Source organism: Mauremys mutica, chromosome 8 (assembly GCF_020497125.1).
Source record: "Mauremys mutica isolate MM-2020 ecotype Southern chromosome 8, ASM2049712v1, whole genome shotgun sequence".
NCBI classification, from domain to species: Eukaryota; Metazoa; Chordata; order Testudines; family Geoemydidae; genus Mauremys; species Mauremys mutica.
Window position 1 is genome coordinate 53,700,786 of NC_059079.1, and position 26,779 is coordinate 53,727,564.

At 47.0% G+C, this 26,779-nt stretch overlaps 1 protein-coding gene across 1 annotated transcript; it reads right to left on the reverse strand.

Annotated features, from left to right (window-relative positions):
- Positions 1 to 13: 13 nt before the first annotated feature.
- On the reverse strand, positions 14 to 16,160 carry LOC123375429 (complement C3-like). Its single transcript, XM_045026295.1, has 12 exons — positions 15,996 to 16,160; positions 14,654 to 14,804; positions 13,551 to 13,602; positions 13,241 to 13,328; positions 11,266 to 11,355; positions 10,765 to 10,809; positions 10,311 to 10,371; positions 7,881 to 7,970; positions 5,874 to 5,960; positions 5,249 to 5,332; positions 4,185 to 4,299; positions 14 to 796 (listed from the first exon to the last, which is right to left on the reverse strand). Exons 1-12 carry the CDS (start codon positions 16,143 to 16,145, stop codon positions 655 to 657), a joined length of 1,155 nt encoding a protein of 384 aa, XP_044882230.1. The 5' UTR covers positions 16,146 to 16,160; the 3' UTR covers positions 14 to 654.
- Between the last annotated feature and the right edge of the window lie 10,619 nt (positions 16,161 to 26,779).

Sequence of the window (26,779 nt, forward strand, 5' to 3'; positions counted from 1 at the left end):
GTTATTTCTCACCTTTATATATTTATGTATTTATTTAAAAACATCTTTACTGTTAACAAGCATATTATCTCTGGAGACACAAATCCACAGTTTGAGACCTGCAAAACCTAAGCATCTCTAATGGTATCTTATAGACTGAAGAGTGACATCGCCGCTCCTCTCCCTGCACATTCCTCAAAACCCCACTTTTTTGACAAAAAGTCGGGATGGCCAGGACAGGGCTGAAAAAAGGGACTGGCCCAGCCAAAACGGGTTGTGTGGTCACCCTAGGCACACAGTGGTACAGAAGACTCTCTCCCAAATATCCATCCATGCATATCTAGCCACCCATTCATGCTTGTCCATCCTAATCTAATTTAAGGTGTTTCTCATGCACCCATGATCCTAGTAGCTGGTTACTTATACAGCTATATTGCAGACTATGTAAAGATTGGTAAAAAGTCACACAGCAGGCCAGGGTAAGAAATCAGCCTTCTATATATATATATATAGAAACAATAAGAAGAAAAGAGAGTGAAACCCCCAAAGAGGACAGGACTAGCAGCGAGTGTCAGCAGCATTGGGACTCTGAGTGGAGCTGTCTCCACCTGAGTGTTATGCTCCATCTCAGCTCAAACTGTCCAATTGGGGCTGCTGGGAAAGCTGGGTCCAAGTTTAGGTTGGGCAGCCAAACATGGTCATGGTTTCAGAGAACTCAAGGAATTCCTGGCAGAGGTTCTGGAAATCCGGCTTCCGGCATTCGTCCTCGTTGGGCCACTTCTCGATCCAGGTGTCCTTGCCAATGATGTAGGATAGCCTGGGACGGACAGGCAGAAGGGTGAGCAATGAAGCACAAAATGTGTTCAATTTGTTTGCTCAGTTCCTCAAGGGCAGCCGGGTTTGCCTAAGGGCATGGCCAGCGGGTATGGCAGGCCAGGGGAGGCTGAGTGTCCTCAAACAGCCAGGCGTGGCCCCACTCATGCTCCTCCACAAGCCCTATCCTGCTTCCCCCTGGCCACAGCCCACATAGGGCTAGGGCTAGGGCTAGCATGGGCTGGCCTGCGGCTCGGGACTTGAGGCAGTTGGGTGCCCCTGGTGATGGGGGCCCCCCAGCTCTGGTGCTCCCTGGCGCTCCAGGGCTGGTGGCGCTTGAGGTGCTGGGGACAGAGCACACAGCGCTCCAGGGCTGGGGGCACTTGGGATGCGGCACCTGGTGCTCCGGGGCTGAGGGCACAGGGGCTGCAGCACCCAATGCTTCAGGGCTGTGGGGGGCTCAGGTTGGCCAGCTGGAGCGGCCCAGAACTGGGGCCGGGGGGCTGGCAGCCACGGTGGCGGGCTCGGGGCTCCGGTGGGAAAGGGAGACAGGCAGGGCTGGGGTCTAGCCTCCCAAAACAGGCGGCTCACACTCCACCCATGCCTAAGGGCCACATCTGACTTGCAGAGAAACAGTGGGTTTCCTCCCCTCTCATAGGTCCAGCCCATGGAGTATGGAGGGACTACAGATCCCAGCATGCAATGCTCCAGATACAGCATGAGGATGGAACTTTTAGCCTCTGTGAGCTGCATCTTTGTTGGTAAAGGTCATTTTTAGGTGCTGTTTTTACCCTAATTAATTATAGTTCCACCCAGTTGAAACCGAAGTGATTTAGGAACAACTGTGGCTGGATGCAGGGACCATGAAATTGCACTGACAATGTGATTTGTGCTGGTGAAATAGTTGGGTAGCCCCTGTGAGGAAAGGTGGTCCAGGGTTAGACTAAGAAGCGAACCTGGATTCAATTCCCAGCAACTCCAGAAACTTTCTTTTGGTACTTTGAAGATGTCACCTAAGGCCAGTCAGTGGGAGTTAGGAGCCTCAACACCATTGAGGACCTGGACCGTAGGCTGTCTGTGCCTCAGTTTACCAATCCGTTAAATGAGGGTAATAACGCTGCCCTGCCTCCCGTAGTGAGAATAAAAACATTCGATATTGTGAGGCTCTCAGAAAGTACAGTAATGGGGGCCTGATAGGTACCTAAAATAGGGTAATTAGTTAAGGGCGTGTCTGCTTGAAAGTGACTAACGCAGGGTAACCACAGGAGGCTACTTACTCAGCTTTCCTGGGCCACAAGTCGTAGTCTTTGTTACGCTCCAGCCTCAGAGACTCCCTGCATTTTATGTGGCTGATGAATGGGCGGGTTTTTCCTTGTGGATCTTCATCAGTCCCTAGGGCGGGGGTGAAAAAAGATGTCACATATAAGAGCAGAGTGAGGAGGAGATAATACGGGGTGGAGAGGGATGAAGACGAAAGGAACAGAGAAGAGGAGACTCCTAGGTGTTCTCTTGAGGTTTCAGTACAAATTCAGCCCCAGTGTGACTGCAACGATAACCAATCACTGAAGCTCCAGCAGTCATTAGAGACAGGAAGGACCATCTTGTGGTTGTGGCACCAGGCTGGGCCTGAAGAGGTCAGGCCTCAGCTCCTGTTTCTGCCACAGACTCCTGGTGTGACCTTGCACAAGTCACTCGATCTCCCTGGGACTCAATTCCCCACCTGTGAAATGGGGCTAATAAATCCACCCAGTGTTGATTTAGATTGTAACCTCGTCAAGGCAGGGGTTGTATCTGGATATGTCCAGTGCTTAGCACAAGGGGTCCGTAATCTCAGGTAATAAAAATAATTAGGTTTCAGAGTAGCAGCCGTGTTAGTCTGTATCCGCAAAAAAAACAGGAGTACTTGTGGCACCTTAAAGACTAACAAATTTATTTTAGCATGAGCTTTCGTGAGCTAAAGCTCACTTCTTCGGATGCATAGAATGGAACACACAGACAGGAGATATTTATACATACAGAGAACATGAAAAGGTGGAAGTATGCATACCAACAGGCAGAGTCTAATCAATTGAGATGAGCTATCGTTAGCAGGAGGAAAAAAAACTTTTTGACATATCAGCTCCCAGTGAGTGAAGCTGCTTTGAGCTCAGTTAGATCCCTGCTTCCTTTGCCTTTATATTGATTTATAAAAGTCAGCATAGAGAAAGAGAGACTCCACCTCCCCTATAGCTGCTTGGGCCAATGGCCTCCAAGTCTGGGCTTCCTGGTGCTGCGGGGCTTGAGGCGCTGGGGCCGCAGCACACGATGCTCCTGGGCAGGGGGCACTGGGGCTGCAGCACCTGGTACTCCGGGGCTGGGGATGCTGGGGCTGCGGCACCCAAGGCTTCAGCGCTGGGGGCACTCAGGTTGGCCGGCCAGAGTGGCCCGGGGCTGGGGCAGGAGGGCTGGCAGCTATGGTGGCAGGCTGGGGGCTCCAGCAGGAGGGAGGGATAGCCCAGTGGTTTGAGCATTGGCCTGCTAAACCCCAGGTTAGGAGCTCAATCCTTGAGGGAGCCATTTAGGGATCTGGAGCTAAAATCTGTTTTGGGATTGGTCCTGCTTTAAGCAGTGGATTGGACTAAATGACCTCCTGAGGTCCCTTCCAACCCTGATACTCTATGATTCTATGAGGGGCAGAGGACGGGCAGGGCTGGGGTCTAGCCTTCCCAAACAGGCGGCTCACACTCCACCTGTGCCTAAGGGCCACATCTGACTTGCAGAGAAACAGTGGGTTGCCTCCCCTCTCATAGGTCCAGAGAGACTACAGATCCCAGCATGCAATGCTCCAGATACAGCATGAGGATGGAACTTTCAGCCTCTGTGAGCTGCATCTTTGTTGCTGATGCTCATTTTTAGGTGCAGTTTATACCCTAATTAATTATATTTCCACCCAATTTAAACCTAAGTGATATAACTGTGGCTGGATGCAGGGACCACGAAATTGCACTGTCAATGTGATTTGCGCTGGTGAAATAGTTGGGTAGCCCCTGTGAGGAATGGTGGTCCAGGGTTAGACTACGAGGCAAACCTGGATTCAATTCCCAGCAACTCCAGAAACTTCCTTTTGGTACTTTGGAGAGATCACTTAAGTCCAGTCAGTGAGAGTTAGGTGCCTCAATACCTTTGAGGACCTGGACCTTAGGCTGTCTGTGCCTCAGTTTACCCATCCGTTAAATGAGGGTAATAACGCTGCCCTGCCTCCCGTAGTGAGAATAAATACATTCGATATTGTGAGGCTCTGAGAAAGTACAGTAATGGGGGCCTGATAGGTACCTAAAATAGATAGGGTAATTAGTTAAGGGCGTGTCTGCTTGAAAGTGACTAACGCAGGGTAACCACAGGAGGCTACTTACTCAGCTTTCCTGGGCCACAAGTCGTAGTCTTTGTTACGCTCCAGCCTCAGAGACTCCCTGCATTTTATGTGGCTGATGAATTGGCGGGTTTTTCCTTGTGGATTTTCATCAGTTCCTGGGAAGGAGGGAGAGGGTGAAAAAAGATGCCACACATAAGAGCAGAGTGAGGAGGAGATAATACGGGGTGGAGACGGATGAAAACAAAAGGAACAGAGAAGAGGCGACTCCTAGGTGTTCTCTTGAGGTTTCAGTACAAATTCAGCTCCAGTATGACTGCTATGATAACCAATCACTGAAGCTCCAGCAGTCATTAGAAACAGGAAGGACCGTCTTGTGGTTGTGGCAATGGGCTGGGCCTGAAGAGGTCAGGCCTCAGCTCCTGTTTCTGCCACAGACTCCTGGTGTGACCTTGCACAAGTCACTCGATCTCCCTGGGACTCAATTCCCCACCTGTGAAATGGGGCTAATAAATCCACCCAGTGTTGATTTAGATTGTAACCTCATCAAGGCAGGGGTTGTATCTGGATATGTCCAATGCTTAGCACAAGGGGCCCCTAATCGCAGGTAATAAAAATAATTAGAACAGTCATATCAGCTCCCAGTAAGTGAAGCCGCTTTGAGCTCAGTTAGATCCCTGCTTCCTTTGCCTTTATATTGATTTATAAAACTCAGCATTGAGGAAGAGAGACTCCACCACCCCTATAGAAGCTTGGGCCAAAGGGCCACCAAGTCTGGGATTTTGACTCCCCGGTGGCCAATGCCAATTGCTTCAGAGGAAGATTGAAAAAGCCCATAATGAGACTGGCCAATTGTGCCAGGCTGACCACAGGGAGAGGTTCCCCCTGTTATTTTGTCTGCCTCTTCGTGGCATGGCTGCCTAGGTGGGTTGAGCAAATTCTTTCTTGTTCCCTTGTGGCGATAGGTTAATGCCCTGGAGCATGAGACTAGATTAGCCTTCGGGCTTTAGCACTTCCTCTGGCTAAGAGAAATAGCTCTTATGCCAGCCTTTATCCCAAAGGCCATTCAAAGAAATTGCACCCTGATTGTAGAAGGGGAGCTCTTACCTGTTTTAATGATTTCCAAAATTTCCATGGTGTAGTAGTCAGACCCGTCCACTTCTTCACTTCTAACAAGCCTGGTTTTATACACTTTAAAAAAAAGGAAGAAATACAAAACACCAGTTGAAGGTCTGCAGTATTTTTCAGTAGTGAATTCACTGTGTAACTGACTCCCCAAACAGGCTGTGAGAAAGATGGTGCATGGTGAGGGCAATAGCTGGACACTGGGGTTCATTTCCCTGCTCCACCACAGACTTTCAGCATGACTTTGGGCAACTCACTTAGTTGCTCCATGCTTCAGTTTTCCCTTTTGTACCATGGGGATAATAGCACTGCCCGGCCTCACAGGAAGTTGTGAGGCTACACACATTAAAGATTGTGAAGTGCTCAGATACTAGGGAAATTGGGAGCAGATAAATACGTAGGGCTAGACTGAATCTTAAACAGTCATCTGATCGTGTTCATTTCTGGGAGTTTAAGGTCCCAAAATCTCATCAGGTTTCTGCCCCAGCAGATCCACATCCCTGAATCAGGCTCAAAGGCAAACTTTACAATCCAAATCGAATTCCAAACCCTGTCTCTGTGCTCTCCTCATGGAAAGAGACTCAGCAGATCCAAATCACAGATTTACCATAATCCACTCCAGGTTTGCAGGCTTCCTCCATTCGCTTGTTCAGGGTGATGGGACCCTCTATCTTCTGCTGCATGAAGCAGCTTTCTATGGGGAAGGAAGATGAGTAGAGAATCACCAAGGGAGACCATAGTTTCAGCTCTGTTATTAGTGACCCATAAGTGCCCACCTATTTGAATCCTGGGTGAGCCGCGCAAACCCACACAGTGACAGGCCCACCTCCTCCAACAAGGGAGTGGCCATGAAGCCAACCACCCTTCACATTATGGGGCGTAGGTGCCGACGCCGTGGGTGCTCTGGGGCTCAAGCACCCATGGAAAAAAAATAGGGAGTTCTCAGCATCCACCAGCCACAGCTGTTTGGCGGCTGGCAGGAGGCATTCGGCGGAGAGCAGGTGGCTAGGGCCTCGGGGGAGGGGGCAGAGCGGGCACAGGAAGTGGCAGAGCGAGGGTGGGGTCTTGGGGGAAGGGACGGAGTGGGAGTGGAGCACCCACCAGGAAAAATAAAGGTCAGTGCCTGGGTTATGGGGCACGGTAAAAGAAGAAACAAGGGATGGAGGGGTAGGTTCCAGGATCCAAATGAGGCGATCCTGAGCAAACAGACTCAGACAGCTCTGCAAAGGAATCAGTAGATGTTGCCCAGAGGAACTCTGCCTGGATGTATGAAATAACCAAGGACCATAAATAGGCCTGGCAATCCCAGCTAACTTCCCTCTCTGCACTGATGGATCTCTGCCTGGGTCAGCGCCAGGAGGAGTCTGGTCACAGGACTTAGTGGAGCTGCAGATGGGGAAACAAAGGTGATGGGAAGGACAGATCCGGAGACTGAGCGCCTCTCTGTATGCCTGGCAGACAGCAGGGCTACAGCAAGTTCCCCACTGAACAATGGCCCCACCAATGGGTCTCCACCCTCTTCTAGAGGATCCCTTCCTAAGAGTCAGCGGGGAGTGGAGCCTCCATGGCTCATTCAATACTTGGCCTCTGTGCTGAAACTGACAGCAGGAGGGCTGAGGGGTGCCAGCTTTAGGGATCCTGGAATGAGAGAACCCAGATATTTTAAAGAAGTGCCTTACTTCATGTCACCACCCACCACCCCTAGGCTGGATTCCAACCATTGAAACAGCTGGTTTCACTGAAGTTTCAGAACTGGGGGCAGCATCCCTGTCAGAATGGCTGGAAACCCAGCAACTCCTGCACCCCAGACTGCCCTGCTTCAATGTGTGCAGCCCCACTCCATGGATCAGCTGGCTTGGCCCAGCCCCCAAGGCCCTGATGGGCAGAGAGGAGGAACTGACGTCTCCAATACCCGCTCCCTCCCAGTCACCTGGCTGGCTAGAGAAATTCCGCTTCTACGTCCTGCTACCAGCTCTCCTGCGATTGGCAGGTGCGGTTGCCACTGGAGAAGGGAGGGAGGGACCATGGGTGAGGGTAGGTGGTCCGGGAGGGTGGAAACCCTCTGTGAATGCAGGGGAGCAGGGATAGGAGAGGGAGTGAAGGAAGATATTGAGACTCTGCGGGGGGTGAGGGGCTTCAGGCTGAAAAGGTGGGTCCCAGGGGCTCCTACCTCCTCCAAGGCCCATTCCAGCCCCTCTGGGTTCTGCTCCCTGGCCCAATCCCAGGCCCTGCAGTCCCTTCTGGATCTTCTCTTGCCTCCCCTCCCCAGGCGTGCATGAGTTCATGTGGGGGTGCATCCCCCACATATTCCCACTGAGGGTGCCCTCACCCCGACCCTGGTCCCACCATTCCTGTATGTGGTGATGCTGTAGCAGGGACACAGCCGGCCAAGAGTCAGAGCTCCAGGCTGGGGGACAGACCCAGGGACCATCCTGCCTGTGGCTGCCGTGAGCCTGTATCGCATGTGAGACTCACCCAGAGCCCACAGGGAAGGAGGGCCCTGATCGGTGACGGAGGGGGCTGATGCTGGGGGGCCCTTGGACTTCATTTTTGCTGGTAAAGCTGACAGGGGAGCCCCCATGTAAGATGTAAGCAGAGACAGGACTCTCCTTACCTTCCACACAGCGGCAGACGTCCCCATGACAGATCTTATTGAAGAGCCCGCTCTGGTTAGACGGGTGGTAGAACTTGGTGCATCGGTCATCTAGAGAAAGATCAGAGACACAGATCATTCCCCCTCCTGCAGAACAACGGCCACAGTTTACAGCATCTAGGAGACAACCCTGAAGCCCTTACTCAAGCAGAAGTCCCACTGGGTGATCCTGGGGAAGGGAGCAGCAGTCTGTGGGAACGACTTTCTTAGCTATAGGAAACCATCAGCTTGAAATGACGGGCTGGTGCTTGTTGGAGACACCCTCTTAATCACACTAGCAGCAAATTCATCTCTGGAGGTAAAACGTGGGGAGAAGGCAAGTAGGATAATTATTGCCTGTAGTCAGAGGTTCCCCTTATTATTTGGTCTGCCTTTGCTTGGGTGTGTTAAGGCGATGAGTGTGACCATATGTCATAACTATAAAGGGAAGGGTAACAGCCCTCCTGTGTACAATACTATAAAATCCCTCCTGGCCAGAGACACCAAAATCCTTTTACCTGTAAAGGGTTAAGAAGCTCAGGTAACTTGGCTGACACCTGACCCAAAAGGACCAATAAGGGGACAAGATACTTTCAAATCTTGGTGGCGGGAAGGCTTTTGTTTGTGTGCTCTTTGTTTTGGGGTTGTTCGCTCTTGGGACTAAGAGAGACCAGACATCAATCCATGCTCTCCAAATCTTTCTGAACCAGTCTCTCATATTTCAAACTTGTAAGTAACAGCCAGGCAAGGCGTGTTAGTTTTATCTTTGTTTTCTCAACTTGTAAATGTTCCTTTTTGCTAAGAGGATTTACCTCTGTTTGCTGTAACTCTGAACCTAAGGCTAGAGGGGGTTCCTCTGGGCTCTATGAATCTGATTACCCTGTAAAGTTATTTTCCATCCTGATTTTACAGAGATGATTTTTAGCTTTCTTTCTTTAATTAAAAAGCCTTCTTTTTAAGAACCTGATTGATTTTTCCTTGTTTTAAGATCCAAGGGGATTGGATCTGGACTCACCAGGAATTGGTGGGGGAAAGGACGGGGGATGGTTAAATTCTCCTTGTGTTAAGATCCAAGGGGTTGGATCAGTGTTCACCAGAAACTTGGTGAAGAAGTCTCTCAAGACTCTCCAGGGAAGGGAGTTAATATTTGGGAGTGGTGGCAGATCTAAGCTGGTAATTCAGTTTAGGGGTTCACATGCAGGTCCTCATATCTGTACTCTAAAGTCTGGAGTGGGGAAGGAACCTTGTTATGCATATATTTCCAGCATAGGGTAATATTAGAACAGGAGAACCTGGGAAGTAGGCAGTAAGTCAGACTAGATGATCAGGATGGTCCTGTCTCACCTTAAAGTCTGAGTCTAAAACCCCTGTATTCTAATCCAGTAGTTCTCAACCAGGGGGGACACATACCCTAGCGGTACCCCAGGGGGTATGTTAACTTATCTAGATATTTGCCTAGTTTTACAACAGGATCTAGAGCCCTGCAACAGGACTGGGATCCCACAGGGCCCGTTGCCATAATAGCGGGAGTGGGATAAAAATTCAACAAACAATGCAGGAGCGGGTGGGAGTGGGAGTAGATATTGTGAGGCGGGCTGGGAGCAAGATTGAAAAAATAGTCCTCATTAACCACAAACAACATGAACACCTCGGCCAGCAGCCACCGCTCTCTGGCCGCTCAGCTCTGAAGATAGAGCTCCCACCAGCAGCAGCGCACAAGTAAGGGTGTCAATATCATAGCATACCACCCTAACTTCTGCGCTGCTGCTGGCAGCGGCACTGCCTTGAGAGCTGGGAACCTGGCCAGCAGCTGCCACTCTCCAGCATCAAATGACAAAGTTCACAAGTGAAAACAGGCTCATGTCTCACACTGAAATGTAAGTACAATATTTATCTTCCAATTGATTTATTTTATAATTATACGGTAAAAAATGAGAAAGTCAGCAATTTGTCAGTACTAGTGTGGCTGGGACACGTTTGTATTTTTATGTCTGCTTTTGTAAGCAAGTCGTTTTTAAGCCAGGTGAAACTTGGGGTACGCATGACAGATCAGACTCCTGAAAGGGGCACAGTAATCTGGAGAAGTCGAGAAGGGAGCGTGAGCTAGTGTAGAGCAGGACATGGGGATTCAGGACGCCTAGGTTCTATTTCCAATGGTGGGAGGGGACTGCGTGTGCGGAAGCTGTACTTAGAGCTCTGAACTAGCAATCTGCTCCCAGCTGTGCTACTAGCTGTCTAGGCCTTACCTGAGGGCAAGTCTCTTAACATCTCAGTGCATCCCCTCTGTTACACCGGGATAATAATACCTAAGTACTGCAACAAAAGACTGCAAGAGGTAATGATACCAATGTGACCCAGAGCAGAATTTGAAGCCAGGTGCCTTGAATGGTGAGGAGAGCTGCGATCTGTTACCTATGGTGTAATAGTCGTAGACTGTGACGGATGCCGGCTGAATGAGACCAACTTCGAAAAACTGTCAAGTATCAGAGGGGTAGCCGTGTTAGTCTGGTTCTGTAAAAGCAGCAAAGAATCCTGTGGCACCTTATAGACTAACAGATGTTTTGTAGCATGAGCTTTCGTGGGTGAATACCCACTTCGTCGGATGCAAGAGTGGAAATTTCCACGAAAGCTCATGCTGCAAAACGTCTGTTAGTCTATAAGGTGCCACAGGATTCTTTGCTGCTTTTACAGAACCAGACTAACACGGCTACCCCTCTGATACTTGACACCATGCAAGGCACTGCATTTAGCCGTATGGAGTGGAAATCCATTTTAAGAAGTGGGTATTCACCCACGAAAGCTCATGCTACAAAACGTCTGTTAGTCTATAAGGTGCCACAGGATTCTTTGCTGCTTTTTCGAAAAACTGGTGAGCTTTAAACTGCAGGCATTCATCCTCTGTGTGAGAAACCTGGGTGGGGGTGGGGAAATAACAGGATTGCTTAGGCTGAAGGCTGGCTGAATGGAAGAGACAGAATGAAAAAGAATAAGAGAAGGGGAGATGTTGGGGAAAGAAGAAGGGAAAGAGAAAGTGAGGGAGGTGGAGGAAAGAAGAACTAGAGAAGTGAAAGGAAAGAAGAAATGAATGACACAGAGAAGCAAATTCAGCCTTAATATCAGATGCTGCATTTCCCATTAAGGTCAATGGACCTACATCCACATACACCAGCTGAGGATCTGGCCCATTCCGTTGTTCCTAGTGGAAAGCCTGAATCTGAGCCACTGAGTCAAATTCGGCCATGGGTTAAAGTTTGTCAACTTGCTGATGTCTGTGGGGATGCCAGGGTGTATCTGAGAGTGCAGTTTGGCTCAGCAGGAGCCCATGAAATTAACACAGGATCAGAGAAGCCCCTTGTCAAATCTTTACCTTGTCCAGGTAGATTATGAGGTTGCCTCTGTCAGATGGCGCTTTGTCGATTTCAAACTTGGAAATGTATCTGTCGACCCCTTGGGAAAGCTAAATGTGAATAAGAAAAAGCAAGAGGCATTGTGGGTAAGGCAGTATCTCTGTGAAAGTCCTGCAGCTGGGCGAAAAACACCCAACAATTCACTACGTGACTCAGCGGTGTCGTGCCTGTGATCACATCTTCCATGATAGGATCTGCATGGACAATACTAGCCTACTATTTATTCAACAGTTAAGGTTGCCAGGTGTCTGGTTTTCGAGCAGAACACCTGGTCAAAAAGGGACCCTGGCAGCTCCGGTCAGCAGCACAACGGGGCTAAGGCAGGCTCCTTGCCTGTCCTGGCTCTGCTGAGCTCCTGGAAGCGACCGGCATGTTCAACTCCTAGGAACAAGAGCAGTCACAGGGGCTCCACACACTGACCACGCCCCGAGCACCAGCTCTGCAGCTTCCATTGGCGAGGAACTGCAGCTTCCATTGGCGAGGAACTGCAGCCAATGGGAGCTGCAGGGGTGGTGCCTGAGGGTGCGGGCAGCAAGCAGAGCCCCCTGGCCACTCCACCTAGGAACCAGGAGAACATACCACCGCTTCCAGGAGCCGCCTGAGGTAAATGCTGCCTGGCTGGAGCCCGCACCATGAACCCCCTCCTGCGCCCCAAACCCCTCATCCCCGGCCCCACCCTAGAGCCCGCATCCCCAGCCAGAGCCCTAACCCACTCCCTGCACCCCAACCCCATACCGCAGCCCGGAACCTCCTCCTGTGCCTTGAACGCTTCATTTGTGGGCCCCACTCTAGAGCCCGCACTCCTAGCCAGAGCCCTCGTCCCCTCTCGCACCACAACCACCTGCCCCAGCCCAGTGAAAGTGAGTGAGGGTTAGAGAGAGTGAGCGACGGGGGGAAGGGAGATGGAGTGAGTGGGGGGCCAGATGTTGGAGAAGGGGCGAGGCACTGGCGGGGTCTCAGGGAAGAGGCGGGGCAAGGGTGTTCAGTTTTGTGTGATTAGAAAGTTGGCAACCTTATCCACAGCTAATGGAGCTGGTACTCTCGCTGAAACAGTTCTGCTTTTTATGATAAAGGTCCCAGGTTCAGTGACCACAGTGTACGTATGCACAGTGCTTACGTGTGTAATGAAAGAGGTGCTGGGGCTCAAGCAATTTTTTTTTTTTTTACTTTCATAACTGAAGCTGCAAGTCCAGAGATACCGGGGCTACAAACTGCCAGGCCCAGAGGTACTGGGGCTACGAACTGCCAGGCCCAGAGGTGCCAGGGCTATGAACTGCCAGGCCCAGAGGTACCAGGGCTCAGCCCTGGCACAAATGAAGCACTGCGTATGCAGCCAGAGATTACCTGTACCTGCAGACAGTGTGGGGACAGCGTGAGGGCAGCAGTGTCAGTAGATGTTACTGAGCATGCTCAGTACAAGCTGAGCAGCAACTCTGGGCACACTATAGTTGGCATTCTGGCTGATTTTATGCAGCTGCAGGAGGATAATACCAAACATCCCTGGCTTTGTTTGCCGAATAATCCACCCACATTTTATACCAGGGCAGCAATTCACTGCAATGACTCCTTCGGGGCCTGGCTTCTTTGTGCAGCCTCTTTTTCTGTATCCACAGTTCTCCAGGCCCAAATACCTCTGCACCATGTAGGTCAGAGGATCTAAAGGGAATCCATTTTTTTTTTTAAAATTCTGGTTCCACTGTACACTGGCCCCCAAAAACTGCCCAACGGAGATGACATTCCATCCCGGATCCTGGAGAGAACTGGTTGTGGTTTCCTAAAGCTGTTACCAATCCTTAGAACCTTCTGGTCCCCCTCCAGGTTTAACACTGGAGCCTGACTGTTCACCTTACTGCATTGGATTTTCTCATCTGAAAGCCCCAGTCGAGCCACTGCATTGTTTATTACGTTCCCTGTTCTCAGATTACGACAACGTACTCTCTTAAGATCCTTCACATCTGGTGAGAAGCCAGTGAGCATGGAGATATCGATGATGGACATTGTGGCATCAACCACACCGAGGAACCTAACAAGGAGAAGAGAAAATATGCTTTTGATCAGAATTCATCACTTGAACATTGATTTTGTGATCGCTCCACCAGCTCCTGTTGCTTTATCATATTTTTTTTGGCCATTCCATAGAAAAATTCATAGCTCAGGATTCTCCATGTACCCCCTGCATCTGACCATCTACCCACTGCATCTGTCCATCTATTTATCATCTATCATTAAAGGGCACTGTTCTTACCTGATGCAGATTTTAATATAGACTGAACGCATCGCTCCTTCCGGCTTCTTAACTAGAAACATTGCAGAAGAGAAAAGAAAGTAATATCTCAGTGTAAATTTCATGCCAGATAAACCCATTTTTGTTTCTTTAGGTGCTAACATGGCTTAGTAATCAAACAGGTCCTACTGTAGGTTTGAGAAATCCCTCAATAAATCTCCCCTCCCCTCCAGCAATCCATAAATAACTTTTCCTGTCCCTGGCACACAAACTAAAAAGCCTCTCCCAGCTGGTTGGCACAAACGAAATATAATCTAGAGCTAGCAGAAAGAGGAGACTGAAACAGAGAGAGCCCATGTGTGTGAACTTGGACAGCTGAGAAAGTTAAGAACAATTTATGGTTGGCTCCTGTTTCTGTAAAAGCGGCGGGTCAAAATCCTGGATCCCTCTAGCCTAAGCTGGTCTAATGTTTGGTCATATCTCCTTCTACTGGCCAGTCCTAGCAACTATAACAATCAGCTACTCCCAGCTAAGGAAAATTGCTCTTTTAGCCCAAGCAGCAGAGGCTTGTGTTTTGGGTGCTGAAGATTCTGACCTCTGTCTCATGCTGATTTCACACCCATGATGTCTGGAAATGTGTGCACTGGAAGTTTGGGCCTGTAACCAGACTTCCTGGCATGGGCTCATCTCTACTTTAGAGGGAGACAATACCCAGAGTAGCTGGCCTGTGTTCCCATCCACATCTGATGCTCCAACTCTGCTGCTAACAAGTGCCAGGATGAGAGAAGACAGCATCTGCTCCCTCACCAGGAATGACCCTGCATTGGTTGCAACTTAGAACATATAGTAGCTGGAAATATTATTTAGTGCCTGCCCTATGGGTATAATTTTGTAGGACTTGGGAACTGGGAGAGTTTGAAGAAGCTTCAGAAAAATACTTTCCAAAGTTAAGAATGTGATTGCAGAGATGGTGGTTGGTTTACACATCGGTGTAAATCCGCTGCTGTCCATGGAGTTAAACTGGTGTAACTCCATGAGCTGAGGATTTGTCCAGAGCTGAGGATTTGTCCAGAGCTGAGGATTGACAGCAAGCTTCAGAAGAGAAATGACAGGCAGTTACTTACCGCCCTGGGCTTCTTCGACCGATACCCTCAGGTCAAACTTCTTACACTGAGATTCATCCTCCCGTAGCTTTGCATTATAAATCGTTATTACAGTTAAGGTCCCTTGTCCAGTTCCTTCTGCCTTCACAGTGAAGTCTTCATTCCATTTGGTCTGTAAAGTTGATCCAAGGTTAATTTTCTTTTGTACTTCATTATTATTATTATTTAAAGACAGGGCTAATGAAGAAAATGAAGCTGGTGAGATTGACACTCACTCACCTGGAGGGGCTGGAGGGACTCTGCAGAGACAATAGCATGAAGGAGAAAAAAGGTTACTTCCCAGGCAGTAACTCTTTGATCTCCAGATAGCAACCCATCCCCTCCTACTTCTGGATTCAGCTCAAAACCACACACTCCAGGTCACTAACCCTGGAACAATTTACCTCGGGATGTGTGAGGCAAACCCCACCCAGCCCAGGGCTGCTCACCCAGCTGCGGTGACTCACCCCTCCAACGGAGCCTGCAGTGACTATCCCTGGTCAGGGCTCAGGCCAGATTACCCCCAGGCACAAGTATTTCACTTTCCCCATCACAGCTGAGAGTTACTCTACACAACAGCACTAGTCGGCCAGGGACCTTCCTCTGGCCTTGCAGTGTTACAGACTCCCCAAGCTTCTGGCCTGCCCTTGATCCAGTTCCTGTTCCTGCTCCAGCCATGCCCGAGCCTTGTTCCAGCCCACTTCAGCCTCCTCTGTGCCCTGCTCTGACCTTGCTCCAGCCCTGTTACAGACTCACTCCAGCCTGCATCCGTCTCCTGGCCCCCCAGGCCTCTCGGACTGATTCCAATCTGGCTTTGACCATTGGCCTGCATCCGAACTCTGACTTCAACCTTGATTTGGCTTGTCTGTGGATTCTGACCCACAGCCTGTCCCCAGATCCTGATTTCAGCATTGCCCTTGGCCCAGTCCCGACACTACAGCCAGCTCCAACCACCAGGCCTGACTGCCTAGAACCTAGGGCCTGACAGGACATGGTGGATTCTCCATCACTTCAAGTCTTTACGTCAGGACTGGATATCTACCTAAGAGATATCTCACAGCTCAGCTAGAAGTTATGGGCTTGATGCAGAAATTAGTAGGCCTGAGGTTCTCTGGCCTGTGTCATGCCAAAGGTCAGACAAAATGATCATAATGGTTCCTTTTGGTCTTAAAAATCTGAGTCAAAAGTGTGGATTCATTTGGATCTGGTGCCAGGAATATGAATTCCCCTCCTCCTCCCAAAAAGGTTTGGATAGGAGGTTCTAGTCAAATCCCCTTTCTCTATAATCAGTGATCTGTACTAATCACACAGAGAAGCACAATACCTCTGCTGTTCTGGCCACCAGAGCATTCTGGTTTAAGATTTTGTAGTTTATTGGACTAGCACGGCGTGGCAGGAGAATAGAAACATCCAAATTCACGTCTTTATGCTGCGGAATGTCTATCTGGTACTGCGCAAGAGCCTGGAACACCATGATGGTCGCCTAGAACACCAGGAGGAAGATAAGAGGGTTACACCTTATTGTCCTATTGCGCTGAACATCTGACAACTTCTAAAGAGACTCTTTAATGAAGAGGAACCAAAAATACAATGAAAGAAAAGACCAGGGTTCCACTGGGTGTCACGCAGGCAAAGGGTTATATAATAATATTACTTGGCTCCTCCATAGCGTGTTTCATCAGTAGATCTCCAAGCACTTTACAAAGCAGTACAATATCTTTATTCCCATGTTGCAGATGGGAAAACGGAGGCACAGGGCAGGGAAGTAACTTTCCCAGGGTCACCCAGGAAGCCAGTGGCCAAGCCAGGAATAGAACCCATGGTCAATAAATAAATTGTGCATGGTCAGTTAGCTTCCCATCGCCCCTAACTATTAATGGTCCAATTGTCAGCTGGACACAGCACAACAAGATAGTGGCTCCTTCTATGTATATGTAATCCACACACCTCCTGGTGGCACCGAGACCACTTAATGAGAGAGATTAATGAGTGTGCTACAGCCTTAGCTAAGGGCCATGTGGCTTTTAGCTCCTGCAGGAGAGGCTCATGCATTTAGCTCCAGAGGTCCCAGATTCGGTCCCGCAGCAAGGAGCGGTTCAACAACAGGCTGAGCAAGTACAGAATGACTGTTGAGTATGCTTTAGGCCGTTTAAAGGCCTGCTGGCACTGCCTATATGTGAAGCTGGACCTGGCCGATGACAATATTCCTATGCTTATAGTTGCGTGCTCTACGCTCCATAATATTTGTGAAGGGAAGGGTGAAAGCTTCACTCAAGGCTGGACTGCTGAGGCTCAGTGCCTGGAGGCAGAATTTGAACAGCCAGAGTCCAGAGCTATTAGCGGGGCACAGCGCAGGGCCATAAGGATATGGGATGCCTTGAGGCAGCAATTTGAAGCTGAAAGCCACTAATATTTGTTGCTATGCTCAGGACTATGCTATGACTGTGACTGGAGCAGATGATGCACTATGAACGTTTAAAATAATTGTCTGTTGCTTTGCAGGGCTCTATTTGCTTTCAATTAGTAGAATAAAGATTGCTTTCAAACCAACATAATTCTTTTATTAAAAAATAACCGGAGGAGAGAGAGAAAAAAAAACACATCAGCACTGAGGAGGATGGGTGAAGAGAAGTGTGACAGGTTCGGTTACAGAGATCCCCTTAGGACTGTCACCTGATGTGCTGAAATTACCTCTGAGCCCATTTTCCCTGTCAGCTTGGGATTTCAGAACCCTGTCTTGCTGAGCAAGACACGCAAGCCTACTGCAACACAGACACAGGTCTGAAACACGTCCCCAAAGCTGCAGGCTTTAACTGAAAACCACTCAGCAGGTTACATACCTCCAGCACCCAGACACCCAGCTCCCAATGGGATCCAAATCCCAAATAAATCTGTTTTACTCTGTATAAAGCTTATACAGGGAAAACTCATAAATTGTCTGCCCTCTGTAACACTGATAGAGAGATATGCACAGCTGTTTGCTCCCCCAGGTATTAATCACTTACTCTGGGTTCAATAATAAACAAAAGTGATTTTATTAAGAATAAAAAGTAGGATTTAAGTGGTTCCAAGTAATAACAGACAGAACAAAGTAAGTCACCAAGTAAAATAAAGCAAAAACACGCAAGTCTAAGCCTAATACATTAAGAAACTGAATACAGGTAAATCTCACCCTCATTGATGTTCCAATGAGCTTCTTTCACAGACTAGACTCCTTCTTAGTCTGGGCCCAATCCTTTCCCCAGTACAGGCCTTGTTAGTTCCAGCTCAGGTGGTAAGTAGGGGATTTCTTATGACTGCAGCCCCCTTTGTTCTGTTCCACCCCCTTTTATAGCTTTGGCATAAGGCGGGAATCTTTTGTCTCTCTCTGGGTTCCCACCCTTCCTTCTAAATAGAAAAGCACCAGTTTAAGGTGGATTCCAGTACCAGGTGACATGATCACATGTCATTGTAAGACCTCATTCTCCATTCTTTCAGGGTTGGCCTGAACGTACCTAGTGAGGTTTGCAAGTAAACAGAGCCATTTACAACCAACTGTCCTGGTTAATGGGATCCATCAAGATTCCAAGCCATTATTAGTGGGTCACACTTTGCATAGTTACAATAGGACTTCAGAGTAATACTTCATATTTCTAGCTTTAGATACAAGAATGATACATACATACATAGAAATAGTATTAACACACTCAGTAGATTATAAGCTTTGTAATGATACCTTACAAGAGACCTTTTGCATAATGCATATTCCAGTTACATTATATTCACACTCATAAGCATATTTCCATAAACATAAGGAGTGCAACATCACAGGAAGGTCCCAGGAGGAGGTGGGGTCCCGGGATTGTTAAAGATTTGTGTATGTCCAGGGATCATATCCAACCTTCTCCTTAGGAGTACAGTGCAATGGGTACTGTACTTCAGAAGGGCTAAACCGCAGAGGGATGGGTGTTGAGTGCTGTGGGTAGTGGGAGTCCATAGTGCTGGACTCGGAGGAGGGAGGAGTGGAATGCTGCGGGTAGAGACTGGAGCCAGGAGGTGGATAAGAATGTGTTGGCAGTGTCTGGGGGGCGCACGGGAAACAGTTTTGCGACAACGGCTGCAGGGGAGGGAGGGCACAGAGCTGCTCAGTTTGAAGAGCTAGTAGCGCCTGGAGCCTGTCCGCTTGCCACTCTATAACTTTTAAGAGCTGCTCTGTGGCTTCATTCTGGCGCACCGCATTCTCCTTTTGGTCCCTCTTCTTCCTGTCCTGCCACTCCTTCAATTCCTGTTTCTCGGCAGCAGAGTGCATCATAACCTCACGCAGAAAGTCCTCCTTAGTTCTTCGTGGCCGCTTTCTAATTCTGTGCAGCCGTTCAGCCGGTGATAACAAAGAGGGAGGCTGGGCTCATCTTATTTATGTCTGATGAAGCTTTTCTATTACTTACAGTAGACTGAATAAACCAAGGAGCTTGAGTAGCAAGGAGTTAAAAACGGTGTTTCCCAGAAAACATGCATTGCTAAAATACCAGTATGTCAATATGCAGTGAGACTTCCAAAATGTAATGTAGAATTATCTCCCCTAACTATTGAAATACACCATTCCATTTTTTAAATCTTATTTTACTATTGCAATATTACTGTTGTACTTAACAATGAAGTGCCCTAGTAACTCTGTTCACAATGCGGTGTGTCCTTGATGACACTGTCAAAAGGCTACTCTGCTGTTCTTTAATTAAAAGGCAACTCCTTAGATGGTGGGCTAATTATTTCTTGCCACACAATGTTTTAAAATATGTAAATAATTAATTTAAGCAGAAGATTTCAAGAAACATTATTTGTTCAACCGCTTTATACCCAATCTTCTCTTTGGTATATGTGACACCAGAGGGTTAATCATCTTTCAGGAATTGCCAGGGAAGGTGTCCTGCCTGCAGGGTAAGATCAGACACTGAGCATTGTCCTGATGATGCAGTGTTTTTATATTTATTTCATTTATTATTATGTTTTGTAACTATATAGACAGAAGGGGAGTTTGTATGCATGGAGTTCTAGAGTAAGTCACAAATTTCACCGTTAGCATGCTCATTTATCAGATTATTCTTTTAAACACTCATGTTATTTTCTTAATTTGTTCTTGGGTTCTATGACAAAGGTGAAACTACCCCACATCAAATCAGGTATTTACCTTATTAAAATGATAAATAAGCAATTCAGAGTTCCAGACTGTTAGCCACAGAGTTTTAGTGTCATACAGTCAGGATTAAATGTGTCTAAAAAATGGGGATACGGTTTCATTAACAAGCAGAAGATGCTTCACCAGACATAGCTTATGCAGCAGAGTTAGTTACAATTCTGCCTTTTATTCCAAGAGCGTATACTGGTGTAAGGACATGATTACATAGTCTATATAAAATATATAATAGTTCCATGAAGTAATATTCTGGAGCTCATTAGTCCAAAACAGATTCAATTTGCTTAATCCCAAGGGGCACCCAAAAAGTCAGTAAATGGGGTAATGGGAGCTCTATTCCTCTCAGAGAGGAATCTTTTCTTTTTTCTGCATTGAGTTGGCTTCGGTGGATTGGAATCAGAGATTAGTGAGTGGAATGTAAATTACATCAGTACAGGGCAGGTCTGAAAATAATTTATTTCTTTCTTTATTTTTTTTTTAAAAAAGTGTCCATGGCCATTTAGGTTGGACAAATTTTAAGAGAAATCTTTTACATTCTCACAGGGATTTCTGTAGAAGAAAAATATTGAAGAACAGAGGATTTTGCCAGAGAAGGATTTGGGGTTAAGCTATTTAAAAAGTGACTCAGTTTTACCTTTATTTAATGTAAGTAATAATTATAGTAAAACTATAATTAAGTTACATTCTTACAGAACCAATTTGGCAGAGGAGTTTATGGTTCTAACAAGAACCATAAACTATGGTTTCTAAACTGAGCTCTGGAGTAGCTATTGTTTTTGGTTCTTGTTAGAACCATAAACCTATTTGTTTTTTATCTAGTTAACTTTCTGAGTTAAAGTGTTGGTGTAGCTTGTGTTTATTGTTTTATATGCAACTAGGCTACATATATAATTTTAGGTCACTGGTGTGAGTCAAACACCTGGAGGCTTTCCAAAGACCAAGACTGTAATGGGAGGCTTCCAAAGGATCTAAAGATTTAGATAGTAGAAAGCTAGAATTCTACAACTAGCTAGCATCAATTTCAGCAAAAGTAGCAGACATGTAAAGTATGTGCAGTTGTGCGTTCAGCAAATACTAACACACAAATAAAACATTCTAAGGTAATCATAGCTGTGAACAATTCACTAACCCCCACCCCAAGCAAAAGGTGTTACTATCTTTTTAACAAGTATTATTTATAATATAGTTCAACCATATCTAGCCAAAATATTTTATTTCTGTATCAGTTTTCAGTCCCAGTTCTCTGTAGACATCCCCATAAAAGTCTGTCTTAGCTTTTATCCAAGTGGTCTCTTCTCACATTTGGTGTTTCTCATAGCAGTCTCCTTATCCACCCTTTACTTCAATAAAAACTATTTTTTCCTTCTTTTCCCAGGTCAGTGGTCTGAAATACCTCCCTGTGCTAATTAGATCCTTAACTGTCTACAGGTCCAGGTACAGAACTACAAGGAAATTGTTCCGAAAGGGAGAAAGAGAGAAAGAGACAATTGTCTTGACAAATCCTCTGAAGGTCTTAAGCAATTACACTCCAAATTAATAAACACACAGCAACACAAATGGCATCCTCTTTCTCCTCACTTCAATCTCCGTTAGAAGCACAAAAGAGAAGTGAGCCTGCTACACAGATGCACGATACATAGCTGTCTGTTGAACCTACACGTCAAGCTAAATGATATATCCTAGTGGCATCTACTTCCTTTGCAGCAAAAAGCTAAACTGAGCTCTGGAGTAGTGGCATTTCATTGCATCTTAACAGCAAATATAAGAACTTAGGAATTACCAAACTGGATCAGGCTTGAGGTCCATCTAGTCCAATATCCTGTCTCTAACAGTGGTCCAAGGCCCACACCAGATGCTTCAGAGGAAGGTATAAAAGCACCTCAGCAGGCTGATGTATGGTAATCTGATAATACAGTGCTCATGAAAGGTGCCAAGTTGTCAGTTTAATTGCTAAGTGATGTCTTCTCTTTATTCACAGAACAGGTACAACAATAGGCAGTGCTAATATAGTACATTATGCTTTGCCCAATATAAATTAACCCTCAAATAGCTACTCCTAGTGGTGAAAGTTACTTCAGTCTTTGTGAAGAATCAGTCCTTGGCATCTCTGCTGAAATTGCCAGGTAGGGTACCAATTACCAATAAATAAATAAATAAAAATCATCACTGTAACTAACTACTCAGATGACTGACAAAAACTGGTTCTTCAAGAGGGTTGGTTTTCTAGTAGGGGTGGAGCAGATACTTTGGGATAACATCTTAAGTTGACTAATAGAAGATGGTCTTTTGTACTATACTGAAAGGCAGTTGTGACAGTTGTTAAAAAAACAAAACAACAAAATCCAGGGTGAGCATTAATGGTGAGTGATTGAGGTGACCAACTAGGGAGCCAAAAAAGGGTTGGACTTTTAAGTGAATAAGCATCTTCATTTACTTATTTGGGAAGAAGGAGTGTCACAAATCTGGCTTGCCCAAGGATCTGTCCTGCCATTAGGAGGACAACTATCACCAGCTCGTTCTTGACTACTGAACATCAAGGATACGATAATAGCCTTTGGTCACCAACATCAGGGGTCACATGGATACAGTATCCTCTTTTACTCCTGGGGAGGTTCTGCACCAAAAAAATGAAAAATTCTGTGCACAATATTTTAAAATTCTGCAAAATTCTGCCTATTTTATTTGTCAAAATAACACAATATAATCATGCCAGTTTCAATCATTTAATAATTTATTTCAAAATACTAGCCAGTAAGTATGTCTGTAACAATACAGGCAAGAAAAAAGATTCAGGAAATGTTTTTTGACAAAGAGATTCCTTACTAGGCATATTAATGCAGAACTCTGAGTAATAATTCATTTAAACTACAAGAAGAACATAAGAACGGCCATACTGGGTCAGACCAAAGGTCCATCAAGCCCAGTATCCTGTCCTCTGACAGTGGCCAATGGCAGGTGCCCCAAAAGGAATAAACAGAACAGGTGATCATCAAGTGATCCATGCCCTGTCACCCAATCCCAGCTTCTGGTAAACAGAGGCTAGGGACACCATTCCTGCCCAATAGCCAATAGGCCCAATAGCCTATCTTCCATGAATCTATCTAGCTCCCTTTTGAACCCCACAACACCCTCTGGCAAGGAGTTCCAGAGGTTGACAGTGTGTTGCGTGAAAAAATACTTTCTTGTGTTTGTTTTAAACCTGCTGCCTATTAATTTCATTTGGCGACCCCTTGTTCTTGTATTATGAGAAGGAGTAAATAACACTTCCTTATTTACTTTCTCTATACCACTCATGATTTTATAGACTTCTATCATAACCCTCTAGTCACCTCTTTTCCAAGCTGAAAAGTCCCAGTCTTGTTAACCTCCTCTCATACGGAAGCCATTCTATACCCCAAATCATTTTTGTTGCCCTTTTCTGAACCTTTTCCAATTCCAATAAATCTTTTTTGAGATGGGGCAATCACATCTGCACGCAGTATTCAAGGTGTGGGCATACCTATGGTGACCAGACAGCAAATGTGAAAAATCAGAATGAGGGGGAGGGGGTTGTAATAGGCGCCTATATAAGAAAAGGACCCAAAAATTGGGACTGTCCCTATAAAATCGGGACATCTGGTCACCCTAGGGCATACCATGGATTTATATAGAGGCAATATGATATTTTCTGTCTTATTATCTATCCCAACATTCTGTTCACTTTTTTGACTGCTGCTGCACATTGAGTGAATGATTTCAGAGAACTAGCCACAATGACCCCAAGATCTCTTTCTTGAGTGGTAACAGCTAATTTAGACCCCATCATTGTATATGTATAGTTAGGATTATGTTTTCCAATGTGCATTACTTTGCATTTGTCAACATTGAATTTCATCTGACATTTTGTTGCCCAGTCAGCTGTTTTGTGAGATCCTTTTGTAGCTCTTCACAGTCTGCCTGGGACTTAACTATCTTGAGTAGTTTTGTATCATCTGTACATTTTGCTATCTCACTGTTTACCCCTTTTTCCACATCATTTATGAATATGTTAAATAGGACTAGGCCCAGTACAGATTCCTGGGGGACACCACTATTTACCTCTCTCCATTCTGAAAACTGACCATTTATTCCTACCCTTTCTTTCCTATCTTCTAACTAGTAACCAATCCATAAGAGAACCTTCCCTCTTAGCCCATGACTGCTTATTTTGCTTAAGAGCCTTTGGTGAGGGACCTTGTCAAAGACTTTCTGAAAATCTAAATACACTAAATCCACTGGATCTCCTTTGTCCGCATGCTTGTTGACCCCCTCAAAGAATTCTAGTAGATCGGTGAGGCATGAGTTCCCTTTACGAAAACCATGTTGACTATTTCCCAACAAATTATGTTCATCTATGTGTTTGACAATTTTGTTCTTTACGATAGTTTCAACCAATTTGCCCAGTACTGAGGTGAGGCTTACTGGCCTGTAGTTGCCAGGGTCACCTCTGGAGCCCTTTTTAAAAATTGGCATCACATTAGGTATCCTCCAGTCATTTGGTACAGACTCTGATTTATACAGACAATACAGAAATTTATTTCCTGCACACCTTAGAAACAGTGCAAAGGCTTGGGAGAGTCAGGGGTAACAGAGGACTGAGGGAGAGGGAAGTAATTGCTGGGAGGTACCAGGGTGTGAATTTGAAGGATTGTTGGGTGTGGATGGGAGAAGTATAGAACAGGCTGTTTGGGGGAGGGCATGGGGGGGGATAGTTAGGGAGCCTCCACCATGCAGACCCTGGCTGATCCCTAGCCCCTCTCATTCAGTCAGGCACATCTGCCCCTCTCCCATGTATTCCTCCACCTTCCCTCTCCATATGTCCTTGCATCCCCACTCAACCACCCCTCCTCCTCCCATCTCATGTGCCCCTGCACCCCCATCCCCCCACGTGGCCCTGCAACCCCACTCAGCCATCCCCATGAGTCCCTGCACCCCCTACTCAACCACCCCTCCTCTGTCCTCATGTGGCCCTGCACCCCAACTACCATTCAGCCCCTGCCCCAGTCTGTCATCCCACTAGCCCTTCTGAATCCCAAACTGTAACACACACCCCAGCAGCCTCATGTGCCCCATGCTGTCTGTCCCCCCATATCCTGTGCCTCCTAACCTTGCCCTTTGGACAGGGCTCTGTGAAGAAGTCAGCTTGTTTCTCTTCCCTATCTGTAGCCTGGCCTGCTCACACTCAGGAGCAGCTGCTCTCTCTTCTGGTACCACAGCATCCCCCTGTGTGGAAAATGAGTAACTGCAGCATCTTTCCAGCAGACTGGCACATGAATTCTGGCGCAGAATCTCTCCAGGAGTACTCTTTCCATTGCTCTGAACTATCCACTTTCCCCAGCTGTCTCATAGGGCTTGTCTGCACGCAAACTGTTACCAAAACAACTAAATCGGTTTTAAATTTCCACCCTTTGTTATTTCAGTGCAAGTCGGTGGGGGGGGGGAGGGACAACTCAATTACAGCATCCATACACACAGCCCTGCCCCAAAACAAGTGATGTGAACTCAGACTGAATTATCTTGGTAACTCTGTGTGTGTGAACAAGTCCTCACTTTTAAATGAAATTTTCAGCAGTTCTCTAGAACTGTATCTCTGCCCTGAAAAAAAATCTATTCCAATGGCATTATGAGTTCCATGTTTTTATTTTTCAATGGTTTCCAAGTCTGTTTTCAACAAGATAGTATTTCCAGTAGCCAGTCCTGAAAACTCCACTTGGAATCTGAAAATCAAGCTGAGATCTTTCCTTATTGCACATCATCCCAGCAATGAAGTTTCTGTAGGCCAAATTATGCCCTCAGTTCCCATTGCCTTAAGATGATTTGCAGATGTGTAACTAGATTGGGCCTGTAACTAGAATTCAGTATACAATTTTGCTAATGATACACAAGCTGGAATTTCCTTTTAGCTGCATTGGTTCTGCAGGATAAGATAAATACTAGTAAAAATGTATTTTTGTCTTTTAAGCAAGTCCTATGAGTGCCAACGTGCAACAGAACTGATGAAAAGTCCCTAAGGGTATGTCTACACTACCAGATTAGTTCGATTTAAGTTAAATCGAATTTTTGAAATAGACCTTACAAAGTCAAATTTGTGTATCCACACTAAGGACACTAATTCGACTTTGTGAGTCCACACTAACAGGGCCAGCATCGACTTTGGAAGCGGTGCACTGTGGGAAGCTATCCCACAGTTCCCGCACTCCCCGCTGCCCATTTGAATTCCGGGATTTCCCCCCAATGCATGCTGGGGGGAAAAACTGTGTCGAGGGTGGTCTTGGGTAACTGTCAGAATTCAACAGTCCCTCCCGCCGGCGGGAAATCAGTTCGCGCACTTTTTCTGGTCAGTGAGAGCGCGGACACCACAGCACTGCAGTGCGACCATGGAGCCCGCTGCGATCATCGCTGCACTTATGGCCGTTGTCAACTCCTCGCACCTTGTCGTCCACTTCTTCCTCAGTCAGATGCTGAGAAATCGGGCGAGGAGGCTCCAGCAGCGCGGTGAGGACATGAAGTCAGAGAGTGGCTCAGACCTCTCACAAAGCACGGTACGCCGTGCCGTGGAGATCATGGTGGCAATGGGTCATGTTCATGCTATGGGACGGCGATTCTGGGCCCGGGAAACAAGCACGGACTGGTGGGACCGCATAGTGCTGCAGGTCTGGGATGAATCACAGTGGCTGTGAAACTTCAGGATGCGTAAGGGCACTTTCCTTGAACTGTGTGACTTGCTGTCCCCTGCCCTGAAGTGCAAGGACACCAGGATGCGAGCAGCCCTGACTCTGCAGAAGCAAGTGGCCATAGCCCTGTGGAAACTTGCAACGCCAGACAGCTACCGGTCAGTAGCGAACCACTTTGGCGTGGGCAAATCTACCGTGGGGGTAGCTGTGATGCAAGTTGCCAACGCAATCGTGGAGCTCCTGCTC